The sequence below is a fragment of the Salmo trutta genome, chromosome 10 (genome assembly GCF_901001165.1).
Source record: "Salmo trutta chromosome 10, fSalTru1.1, whole genome shotgun sequence".
NCBI classification, from domain to species: domain Eukaryota; kingdom Metazoa; phylum Chordata; class Actinopteri; order Salmoniformes; family Salmonidae; genus Salmo; species Salmo trutta.
The window spans coordinates 38,031,657-38,043,855 of record NC_042966.1 but is presented as its reverse complement, the minus strand read 5'-3'; the positions used below and the strand labels follow the sequence as shown (position 1 = coordinate 38,043,855).

Here is a 12,199-nt window from a genome sequence, read left to right as displayed (position 1 = left end):
TGGATCAACAGAGGAGATTTACAGCTGAAGGCAATCCTACAGGGCTGGTCGTCCAATCTGTTTCTGTCACAACCACTGTCCCTCTCAACCCTGTGTTGTGTAAAAATACATTTTGAGGCTCAGTGACAAAACGAGATATATGATATATTATTCAAAACGATTCATAAGATTGGCCAATGCAACACCCAGATTATAACGTAAAGTAAGAAAAATTCACCAACATCAACTCAGACCTGTAATTCATATTTCAGCGTAATTCCGTTTTACATCGTGTGTGTGTGTGTGTGTGTGTGTGTGTGTGTGTGTTTCACCTTACATCACAATTAGACAGAGAAAGTACTGTAGGTTGTGTCTGAAATGGCACTGTTCACTATAGTGTATTACTTTATACCAGGGCCCATAGGGTAGTGGACTACATTATACCAGGGCCCATAGGGTAGTGGACTACTTTATACCAGGGCCCATAGGGTAGTGGACTACTTTATACCAGGGCCCATAGGGTAGTGGACTACTTTATACCAGGGCCCATAGGGTAGTGGACTACTTTATACCAGGGCCCATTGGGGAATATGTTGCCATTTCAGGCCCACAAAGGACTCCACAGGAGCTACCATTATCATAATGGTAGCATAATGGTAGTCTCATAATAACATCTAGCTACTGTATCTGTCAAATGTAAATTAGGTACATATTAAGTCACTAACTCCTCAACCAACGGTTGTTCTCTCTCTCTCTCTCTCTCTCTCTCTCTCTCTCTCTCTCTCTCTCTCTCTCTCTCATCTCTCTCTCTCTCTCTCTTCTCCTCTCTCTTCTCCTCTTCTCCCTCTCTCTCTCCCTCTCTCCCTCTCTCTCCCTCTCTCCCTCTCTCTCTCTCTCTCTCTCTCTCTCAGATAGACTGTACTTAATTGACTGTACCTAACCACACATTAATACAGTATAGACCTCCCAATGTGTCTGTTGATCAACTGCAGGGCAGGCTCCTTTTTCACCATGTCTCCTGTGTCTCCTCTGTCTCCCCTGTCCTCTCTGTCTCCTCTGTCTCCTCTGTCTCCCCTGTCCTCTCTGTCTCCTCTGTCTCCTCTGTCTCCCCTGTCCTCTCTGTCTCCTCTGTCTCCCCTGTCCTCTCTGTCTTCTCTGTCTCCCCTGTCTCCTGTGTCTCCTCTGTCTCCCCTGTCCTCTCTGTCTCCCCTGTCCTCTCTGTCTCCTCTGTCTCCCCTGTCCTCTCTGTCTCCTCTGTCTCCCCTGTCCTCTCTGTCTCCCCTGTCTCCCCTGTCCTATCTGTCTCCTCTGTCTCCTCTGTCTCCCCTGTCTCCCCTGTCTCCTCTGTCTCTTCTGCCTCCCCTGTCCTCTCTGTCTCCCCTGTCCTCTCTGTCTCCTCTGTCTCCCCTGTCCCCTCTGTCTCCCCTGTCCTCTCTGTCTCCTCTGTTTCCCCTGTCCTCTCTGTCTCCCCTGTCCTCTCTGTCTCCTGTGTCTCCCCTGTCCCCTCTGTCTCCCCTGTCCTCTCTGTCTCCTGTGTCTCCTCTGTCTCCCCTGTCCCCTCTGTCTCCCCTGTCCTCTCTGTCTCCCCTGCCCTCTCTGTCTCCTCTGTCTCCCCTGTCCTCTGTCTCTTCTGTCTCCCCTGTCTCCTCTGTCTCCCCTGTCCCCTCTGTCTCTTCTGTCTCCCCTGTCCTCTCTGTCTCCTCTGTTTCCCCTGTCCTCTCTGTCTCCCCTGTCCTCTCTGTCTCCTGTGTCTCCCCTGTCCCCTCTGTCTCCCCTGTCCTCTCTGTCTCCTGTGTCTCCTCTGTCTCCCCTGTCCCCTCTGTCTCCCCTGTCCTCTCTGTCTCCCCTGTCCTCTCTGTCTCCTCTGTCTCCCCTGTCCTCTGTCTCTTCTGTCTCCCCTGTCTCCTCTGTCTCCCCTGTCCCCTCTGTCTCTTCTGTCTCCCCTGTCCTCTCTGTCTCCTCTGTTCCCCCTGTCCTCTCTGTCTCCCCTGTCCTCTCTGTCTCCTGTGTCTCCCCTGTCCCCTCTGTCTCCCCTGTCCTCTCTGTCTCCTCTGTCTCCCCTGTCCCCTCTGTCTCCCCTGTCCTCTCTGTCTCCCCTGCCCTCTCTGTCTCCCCTGTCCTCTCTGTCTCCTCTGTCTCCCCTGTCCTCTGTCTCCTCTGTCTCCCCTGTCCTCTCTGTCTCCCCTGTCCTCTCTGTCTCCTCTGTCTCCCCTGTCCCCTCTGTCTCTTCTGTCTCCCCTGTCTCCTCTGTCTCTTTTGTCTCCCCTGTCCTCTCTGTCTCCCCTGTCCTCTCTGTCTCCCCTGTCCTCTCTGTCTCCTCTGTCTCCCCTGTCTCCTCTGTCTCCCCTGTCCTCTCTGTTTCTTCTGTCTCCCCTGTATCCCCTGTCTCCTCTGTCTCCCCTGTCCTCTCTGTCTCCTCTGTCTCCTCTGTCCCCCCTTTCTCCCCTAGCGGCAGGTAACCTTGCGGTTAAGAGTGTTGGGCGAGTAACCGAAAGGTTGCTAGTTCATATCGCTGAGCTGACTAGGTGGAAAAACCTCCTAGTCAGCCCTAGTCAGCCCTAGTCAGTCCTACTGAGCCCTAGTCAGCCCTAGTCATCCCTAGTCAGCCCTAGTCAGCCCTAGTCAGTCCTAGTCAGCCCTAGTCAGTCCTAGTCAGCCCTAGTCAGCCCTAGTCAGCCCTAGTCAGCCCTAGTCAGCCCTAGTCAGTCCTAGTCAGCCCTAGTCATCCCTAGTCAGCCCTAGTCAGTCCTAGTCAGCCCTAGTCAGTCCTAGTCAGCCCTAGTCAGTCCTAGTCAGCCCTAGTCAGCCCTAGTCAGCCCTAGTCAGCCCATTATCAAGGCACTTAGCAGTAATTGCTCTGGATAAGAGCGTCTGCTAAATGACAAGGAATAACATAACGCATGTCTTTAGTAGAAAAATATACTAATTCCTCCACAGCATAATGTTCTGTCTGGCTTCTTCTTCTGCACAATGACTGCTACTATCTGATTATTTTAAGACTGTAACCAATCTCACTATGTATCTTATGTGTATATACACTGAGTGTACAAAACATTAGGAACACCTGCTCTTTCCATGACAGAGACTGACCAGGTGAATCCAGGTGAAAGCTCTGATTCCATATTGATGTTAAATTCCCTTTAATCAGTGTAGATGAAGGGGAGGAGACAGGTTAAAGAATGATTTTTAAGCCTTGAGACAACTGAGACATGGATTGTGTATGTGTGCCATTCAGAGGGTGAATGGACAAGACAAAAGATTTAAGTGCCTTTGGTAGTAGGTGCCAGGCGCACCGGTTTGTGTCAAGAACTGCAACTCTGCTGGGTTTTTCACACACAACAGTTTCCAGTGTGTATCACAGGAGGTTGGTGGCACCTTAATTAGGGAGGACTGTCTGATGGTAATGACTGGAGCGGAATCTGTGTAATGGTTTCAAACATATGGTTTCCATGGTTTCCTTGTGTTTGATGCCATTCCATTTGCTCCGTTCCAGCCATTATTACGAGACGTCCTCCCCTCACCAGCCTCCACTGGTATCCAGAACGGTCCACCACCCAAAAGGACATCCAGCCAACTTGACACAACTGTGGGAAGCATTGGAGCAGAATCCCTGTGCAATGCTTTAGACACCTTGTAGAGTCCATGACCCGACAAACTGAGGCTGTTCTGAGGGTAAAAGGAGGTGCAACGAGATATTAAGGTGTTCCTAATGTTTTGTATAATCACTGTATGTTGTCTGGTTGTCACTGTTTTTAATGTTCTTTTTTTTTCAAATTCCCAACTGGGTGAATAAAGATATTGATTGGCTCTCTGGTTGTATTAACTCTGTCTTGCAGATGGCGCTCCGCTAAGTGGGATGACTTGGCCGTCTTCTCTGGCGGTTGTGGCTGTTTCCTTCTCTGGTCTCTTCACCTTTGTCTTCCTCATGCTGGCCTGCCTCTGCTGCAAGAAGGGGCACATCGGCTTCAAGGTGAGACGCGCACACACACACACACACACACACACACACGAACCCCTTTGGCCCTGCAGTCTAGGGAGGATGGAAACGAGACCCGTAACATATCTCATACAAATCATAATAGTGAAAAGGAACAGTGAGAACTAAAAACAGACAACCTAAATCTACCGTCTAACACTTATGGTTTATTTGTTAAACACACGGTAAGGGGGGGGGGGGGGGTAAGGGGCTGAGCTGGACCCAAGGAAATAAATAATAAATATAAAAAAACCCTAAGCTAGTCTTACTTCAATAACCGCTAGCTAACTAACCAATAAAATACAGTGGGTGGTTGGCCAGTTCTAACTAGGGTTCTTAGACAATATTTACCTACGGGTAATGTAGGCCCATGGACGACTTGTCTTGGTACCCCCTTTTCCCACCATCAAACAAACAGTCAAACACCATAACAACACAATACTCACAGGATAACGGACAAAGTGACATGTAGGTGCAAAAACAAAAGAGATCTCCAGAGAGAACTGATTGGGATCCTTTTAAACCAAGGGAAAGGGGATGTGATTGGGCAAGGGAAAGGGGATGTGATTGGGTAAGGGAAAGGGGATGTGATTGGGTAAGGGAAAGGGGATGTGATTGGGCAAGGGAAAGGGGATGTGATTGGGTAAGGGAAAGGGGATGTGATTGGGTAAGGGAAAGGGGATGTGATTGGGTAAGGGAAAAGGAGCAGGTGTGTCTTCTGATTGGCGACTGATGAGTGACACCTGTGACTAGGGCAGAACACACACACTCACACACACTCCCACACACACACTCACAGTCACTCTCACACACATACACACACACACACACACAGTCACTCCCACACACACACTCACAGTCACTCCCACACACACACTCACAGTCACACACACACACACACACACACACACACACACACACACACACACACACACACACACACACACACACACACACACAGTCACTCCCACACACACACTCACAGTCACTCACACACACACACACTCACAGTCAGTCCCACACACACACACTCACTCATACACACACACACACACACACGCACGCACGCACACACGCACGCACGCACACACACACACACACACACACACACACACTCACAGTCACACACACTCACAGTCACACACACTCACTCCCACACACACACTCACACACACACACACACACACACACACACACACACACACACTCACTCCCACACACACTCTCATACACACTCACAGTCACTTACACTCACACACACTCACAGTCACTCACACACACTCACAGTCACTCCCACACACACACTCACTCATACACACTCACACACACTCACACACACTCACACACACACACACACACACACACACACACACACACACACACACACACACACACACACACACACACACACACACACACTCAGGCGAGCGCGAGTCATACGTGCGTGAGTGCCATCTTCATCGATGCCCATCTGTCTCACCAACAGAAGGCCTCTCCCACACAGTGGTTTCTACAGGCTATTTTATATTCCTCTATACCACACACAGAGGATGGTTTCAAAGGTAAACAAAGGCACAGATACTCCACTGATGTCTCATTAGCATAATGCAAGTCACCTACAGTCGTCCGTCCCCCCCTCTGCTTCAAAGGAAGATTCATGCCACAGTGACTTTGAAAAATATAATAAGAAAAAGAAAGTGAAGAACGGGGGAAGGAGGTCATTCCTGAGGCCTGTCAAGGATCTGCCACTGGGGAAGGTTGATAGTCTTGTTCATAACTAATGATCTTTCTTTTCTTCTCTCTTAGAACTTCAATTTCTCTCTTTCTCTCTACCCTTCTCTCTCTCTCTCTCACCCGCCTGCTCTCTCGCTCTGTCTCACTCTCTCCTGTCTCTCTCTCTCCATCTCTTTCTCTCTCGCTCTCTCTCTCTTGCTCTCTCTCTCCCCATCTCTCTCACTCTCTCCTGTCTCTCTCTCTCTGTCTCTTTCTCTCTTGCTCTCTCTCTCTTGCTCTCTCTCTCCCCATCTCTCTCTCTCCCCATCTCTCTCTCTCTCCTGTCTCTCTCTCTCCATCTCTCTCTCTCGCTCTCTCTCTCGCTCTCTCTCCTGTCTCTCTCTCTCCATCTCTCTCTCTCGCTCTCTCTCTCTTGCTCTCTCTCCCCATCTCTCTCACTCTCTCCTGTCTCTCTCTCCCCATCTCTCTCTCTCTCTCCATCTCTCTCTCTCTCGCTCTCTCTCTCTGTCACTTGCTCTGTTTGAGAGACAGACAGGGCAGAAGTAATTAACATGAGCTCCCTCTCCTAGTTGAACTTGTGGAGACAGGCCACATGTCACCATGTTTTCTGACTCTTTCTTTTAGAGAAATGCAATGACAAACACATCAAGTTGGAATCATTGGTTTAGAATTTACTGTCAGCTAAATGGTAAAGGAATATGAATTCATAGTTTCTACTGTAAAGAAAGATGGGACTTCATAGCAGTTGTGTGTGTGTGTGTGTGTGTGTGTGTGTGTGTGTGTGTGTGTGTGTGTGTGTATCTGAAACATCCTGTATGTGTAGGCCTCTACAGTATAGCATGTCATATATAAGTGTCTTTGGTGCGGTCTAGGAGAATACTCAGGGAGAGAGAGAGACAAATAAAGAGGGGAGGTAGAGGAGATGTGAGAGGGCGTGAGGAAGAGCCCAAGGTGCATTTTGATGGAAAGGGAGAGGGAGGATGAGCGAAAGCAGGGAGAAATTAAGTGAAATGAATGAGAGGAGAGATAAAGGAAAGAAGAGGAAGAGGAGAGTAGAGGGAGAGAGAGAAGAGAGGAGAAAGAGAGAGAGGAGAGGAAAGAGAGAGAGGAGAGAGAGAGAGAGAGGAGAGGGAGAGAGAGGAGATAAGAGAGAGAGAGAGAGAGAGCGAGAGAGAGAGAGAGGAGAAAGAGAAAGCAGGGAGAAAGGAAAGGGGAGAGGAGAGGGAGAGGTGAGGGAGAGAGAGAGAGAGGGGAGTGGGAAAAGGGGTGAGTGGGCTTGAGGAAGGGCATAACCCAGAGCCCACAGTACGTCCGGCCCCACGCGCCCCAGGACCTCCATCTGGAATTACACACAGCCTCTCCCAGAGCAGGAAGAGGAGATGATAGGAATATTTATTGTGTGTGTGTGTGTGTGTGTGTGTGTGTGTGTGTGTGTGTGTGTGTGTGTGTGTGTGTGTGTGTGTGTGTGTGTGTGTGTGCTCGCTCATCCTTGTGGGGAAGAGGCCTGCTCTGCACATGTTCCCCGGCAGGAGAAGAGAGAGAGTGATAGAAGAGAAAGAACTAGAGAAGAGGGGAGAGTATGATGTCATGAGGACAGAATGTGTAAAGCCTTCCCTCCCACTCCTTTTTTCTGCCTCACATTTTTGTGGGGGCTCCATTTCTCTCGTTTTTTTTCTCACTAACCCCCCCCTCCCACTTTCTTTCCTGTCTCTGTCCCTCCCTTCTCACAGGAACTGCCTGTTGGACTGGGAAACACTTCTCCTCCCTTTACCGCTTCCTTTTCTCTCCATCCTTCTCTCTTTCTCTCCATCCTTCTCTCTTTCTCTCCATCCTTCTCTCTTTCTCTCCATCCTTCTCTCTTTCTCTCCATCCTTCTCTCTTTCTCTCCATCCATGACATTGAGATAGACCATTCTGGTCTCACTGGAGCGCTAGAAAGCAGCGATCTGCTGGAATAAGTCACTCTCAGCTGCAGGACCATGGTCTTACTGTCGGCTCTGTGTTTGGCACCGCCACCCACATGCCCTTCAAGCCAGCTGGGCCTTCATGGGGCCCCTGGGTGCATGTGTGTAGGTGGGAGGGGTGGTTTGGTGGGAGTGGTGGTGGTGGAGTTTGCAGGTGCTTTCAGCTTGTTGTTCTGCTGAGACATTCGGGTACAGGGTACAAGTGAACTTGTGTCGTGTGAGTGACCAACATGCCGGCTTTCCCAATGGAACTTGAGCTCAGGTAAGAACAGATAGATGTTATGTGGAGAGTGGGTGTAGTCTGAACTCTAGCTGTGAATGAGTCCTAATGCTGATTGTAATAGAAATTATTTCATTTGTATTGTTTTTAGCGGAGAGTTCTTTGATGCCATTAAATTAAACCAGTTAGCACAATAGTAGTACATGTATTGTTTGTAGTTTATTTGTTTCTACAATTGTAAAGCAAAATTGGATCCTTGAAAAAACGCTATAAAATATAATGCATTATTTGTATGTGTGAAAGGGCTGAGAGAGGGCTGAGAGAGGGCTGAGAGAGAGCTGGGAGAGGGCTGAGAGAGGGCTGAGAGAGGGCTGAGAGAGGGCTGAGAGAGGGCTGAGAGAGGGCTGAGAGAGAGCTGGGAGAGGGCTGAGAGAGGGCTGGGAGAGAGCTGAGAGAGGGCTGGGAGAGGGCTGAGAGAGAGCTGAGAGAGGGCTGGGAGAGGGCTGAGAGAGGGCTGAGAGAGGGCTGAGAGAGGGCTGAGAGAGAGCTGGGAGAGGGCTGGGAGAGGGCTGGGAGAGGGCTGACAGAGGGCTGGGAGAGGGCTGGGAGAGGGCTGGGAGAGGGCTGAGAGAGGGCTGGGAGAGGGCTGAGAGAGGGCTGACAGAGGGCTGAGAGAAGGCTGAGAGAGGGCTGAGAGAGGGCTAAAAGAGGGCTGGGAGAGGGCTGGGAGAGGGCTGAGAGAGGGCTGACAGAGGGCTGAGAGAGGGCTGAGAGAGGGCTGAGAGAGGGCTGGGAGAGGGCTGGGAGAGGGCTGAGAGAGGGCTGGGAGAGGGCTGAGAGAGGGCTGGGAGAGGGCTGGGAGAGGGCTGAGAGAGGGCTGAGAGAGGGCTGGGTGTTTATGTTAGATCTATGTAGCTGTATGTGTGGGAGAGAGATGTTAGATCTATGTAGCTGTATGTGTGGGAGAGAGATGTTAGATCTATGTAGCTGTATGTGTGGGAGAGAGATGTTAGATCTATGTAGCTGTATGTGTGGGAGAGAGATGTTAGATCTATGTGGGAGAGAGATGTGAGTGGATATTTGTGTCTTTGTGTGAACTCTGTAGCTGTGCATTTTACAGGAACTATGTGCGTGTGCATGATCTCTGTAATGGTACGTGTCAGAGGCCTGTGTCGCAGGAACTCTGATCCTGAAACAGATGTTTGGTGGGTCGCGAGGGGCCGTGTGAAGCTGTGGACTTGGAGACCAGAGGGAGTGTGTGTGCGCGTCTGTCTGTCTGAGTGAGACTGCGTATGTGCATATGTGTGTGTGTTCTCTCGTGGGACAGGATTGAGTGAGTGAGGGATGGAAAGAGGGGTGAGGAGGATGGGGGAGTCAGGGGAGTGGGTGCAGGACGAGTTTACAAAGGGTCACAGTTTTCCATAATATCCACCCCCACACTAAACTCCTTACAACTGAGGGGCTTTTACACTGATATCCACTCCCCAAATCTTGCCAATTCCCTCGCTCTCCTCCCTCCCTCCCTCCCTCCCTCCCTCCCTCCCTCCCTTCCATCTCTCTCTCTCTCTCTCTCTTCCATCGCTCTCTCTCCCATCTCTCTCTCTCTCTCTCTCTCTCTCTCTCTCTCTCTCGCTCTCTCTCTCTCTCTCTCTCTCTCTCACTCTCTCTCTTCCATCTCTCTCTCTCCCATCGCTCTCTCTCTTCCATCGCTCTCTCTCTCCCATCGCTCTCTCTCCCATCTCTCTCATCTCTCTCGCTCTCCTCCCATCTCTCTCACTCTCTCTCCCATCTTTCTCTCTCTCTCTCTCTCTCTCTCTCTCTCTCTCTCTCTCTCTCGCTCTCCTCCCATCTCTCTCTCACTCCCTCTCTCTCCCATTTCTCTCTCTCTCGCTCTCTCTCTCTCTCTCTCCCATCTCTCACTCATCATCATCCCTTCTTTATTGTGTCACTTCAGTCTCAAAGCTTTGGAGAAGAATCTCCAAGGGATTTCCTCTTTAATATCCAATATGTATTAGTGTGGTCGGCTCCAGAATGGATCTGATGTCTTACAGTTCAAATAAAGTGCTTTGGAAACTGAACTTCCACCAACGTTAAGGAGACAAAACCTTCACTTCGCTGTAGTATTGAAACATCATTCTGAGATGTTTTGAAACATTACACTGTGTGTTGATTGATTAACATGACTTAATCACGAGTTATGCAACACCTTGCCAGGGACTGGGAGAATTACCGGGAGAACGATTGAAAACACTCTTTTGGTATTTCAAGTTCTGTTTAGTGCAGAATTATACCACTTCTTCTATAGTATTGACTTCATTGACTTATGTATCTGATCATTTGCCAATTTAACCCATTTTGGCAGGCATTGTTGAGCACAGTGTTTAATCCACCAGTGTTAACTAGAGGTTTTACAACAAGCATTGCAGGATGCTGAATTTTGCTTCTACTGTACCATCAAAAGTTCCAAATGTGGGAATGGGGCCATCTCATCATTGAACTTAATGTTGCCTGACGGTTCAATGCATAGAACAATGTCTAAAATCATTTAGAATAATCATGATATTGTGTCAGCAGGGGATTGTAATGTAAATAACTGCTAGCCACTCTCAGGAACAACTACACAGACCTGAACGAGGAAGGAAAAGTAAATGGAATGATAGTTATAAATGTATTATTAGTTCTACAGCCTTTTTGTTTGTTAAGTTGCCAAAATGGTAATTTCTAGTTGAATGAACATGTGAGTCAAATTGAGCAAACACATCATTTTAATTTGACTGAATTTTTGCCTACCTTTTATCATGTTGGTATGTTGGAGATAAGTTTTGGCCAAGTAAACATTTTAAGTTCAGGTAACATTTTGACCCGAAAAAAGCTGGGTAAACCCCCCCCAAAAAAGCTGGGTAAACCCCCCCCAAAAAAGCTGGGTAAACCAAAAAAAAAGCTGTGGAACCAGTTACTTAAAAATATTTAGTTTAAACGTCATTTTTCATTTTTTTTTACAGTGCACCTTCATTTCGTTGATCTCCACCCCAAACAAGTAACAGATGAATAGCATGCTATTCTCATGCTTAAATTCAAGGTCAGAATACACATAGAGAGAAAAGTGCATAAAAAGATAATTCCATTCCATTTAGGCACGCTTAACTCTGGTCGGAATTCCCTCCTAACTGCCTGACATCAGCTTCCCCTGGCAGAGACAGAGACAGAAATAGAGACAGAGAGACAAAGACAAAGAGAGACAAAGTCCTCCTTTCCCCTCTCAATGTTGCTTCAACCTATTGCTCTCTGCTATGGGGACAAATGGATTCCCGGAATTGGATTACGTTCCCGTTTACTGCAGGATTTTTTTTTTTAAAGGTAATATTGTCTGTTTGATCGACTACATTGCAGTCGGACTGCACAAAATCACTGCTATATAAATCATCTTGTTTTTCCAAGAACTTTGCGTTGTGTGATCAAGCTAAGGGATTCTTTACCTCACCTTGCTCAAACTCATCTCAAACACACTGAACTTCTGATCTTAATGGCCTGTCTGTCCTCTGACCTCTCTGCCCCTCTGTCCTGTAGGAGTTTGAGAATGCCGAGGGGGAGGAGTACCAGGCGGACCTGTCCACCCTGGCGTCACCTGCATCCCAGAGCGGACCTGATGTCTACATCCTACCCCTCACTGAGGTGTCACTCCCTGTGGCCAAACAACCAGGACGATCAGGTAGGACCTACATGTCTGAGTCTGATAAAATGAAATGACACTTTTCTCACTTTTCCTCTTTCTCTCTCTCTCTCTCTCTCTCCCTCATTTAATATCAGTTAAGTTTTGTCCAGTTCAGTTCAATTTAAATACATTTCTTTCCATGAGGCTTTAAGCATTTCAAGTCAGCTCTGTGAGGAGGGATGTTCAGGGGATGACTGTCAGAGAGAACCATATCAAATTCATATAGTCACTTTCACAGCTTTTCTCAAAGGGAATACAATATAAAAGGTTGCGTAAAAGGTAAAATAAAGGTGAGACAATAAAGGGAAAAGTTTTGTGCCTTTATTCTCTCCTTGACAAAGTGATGGAAACCTTGCAGTAGACTAGAGTGTTTTCAGTGAGGAGTCTTCAAGGATGTCAGGGCATACTGTACTGTATATTCTGGCTCTTTAGCCCACAAAGTCTCCCCAGAGTCAGTGACCAATGCCCTAACACTGGACCACTGGGCCTATCTCCCATACCCTATCCCCAATGCCCTGGACCACTGCTGGGCATATCCCCCATCCCCAATGCCCTGGACCACTGCTGGGCATATCCCCCATCCCCAATGCCCTGGACCACTGCTGGGCATATCCC

The 12,199-nt window shown here is 48.6% G+C and overlaps 1 protein-coding gene across 2 annotated transcripts in view; it reads left to right on the top strand.

Moving 5' to 3' along the window:
• Nucleotides 1-12,199, top strand: part of LOC115201685 (serine/threonine-protein kinase LMTK1) — a 100,330-nt gene that overhangs the window by 55,165 nt on the left and 32,966 nt on the right. For both annotated transcript variants that reach the window (XM_029765509.1, XM_029765508.1), the window contains exons 2-3: nucleotides 3,816-3,949; nucleotides 11,440-11,581. In XM_029765509.1, the coding sequence (XP_029621369.1) occupies nucleotides 3,816-3,949; nucleotides 11,440-11,581 (276 nt within the window). The remainder of the gene's footprint in view (nucleotides 1-3,815; nucleotides 3,950-11,439; nucleotides 11,582-12,199) is intronic.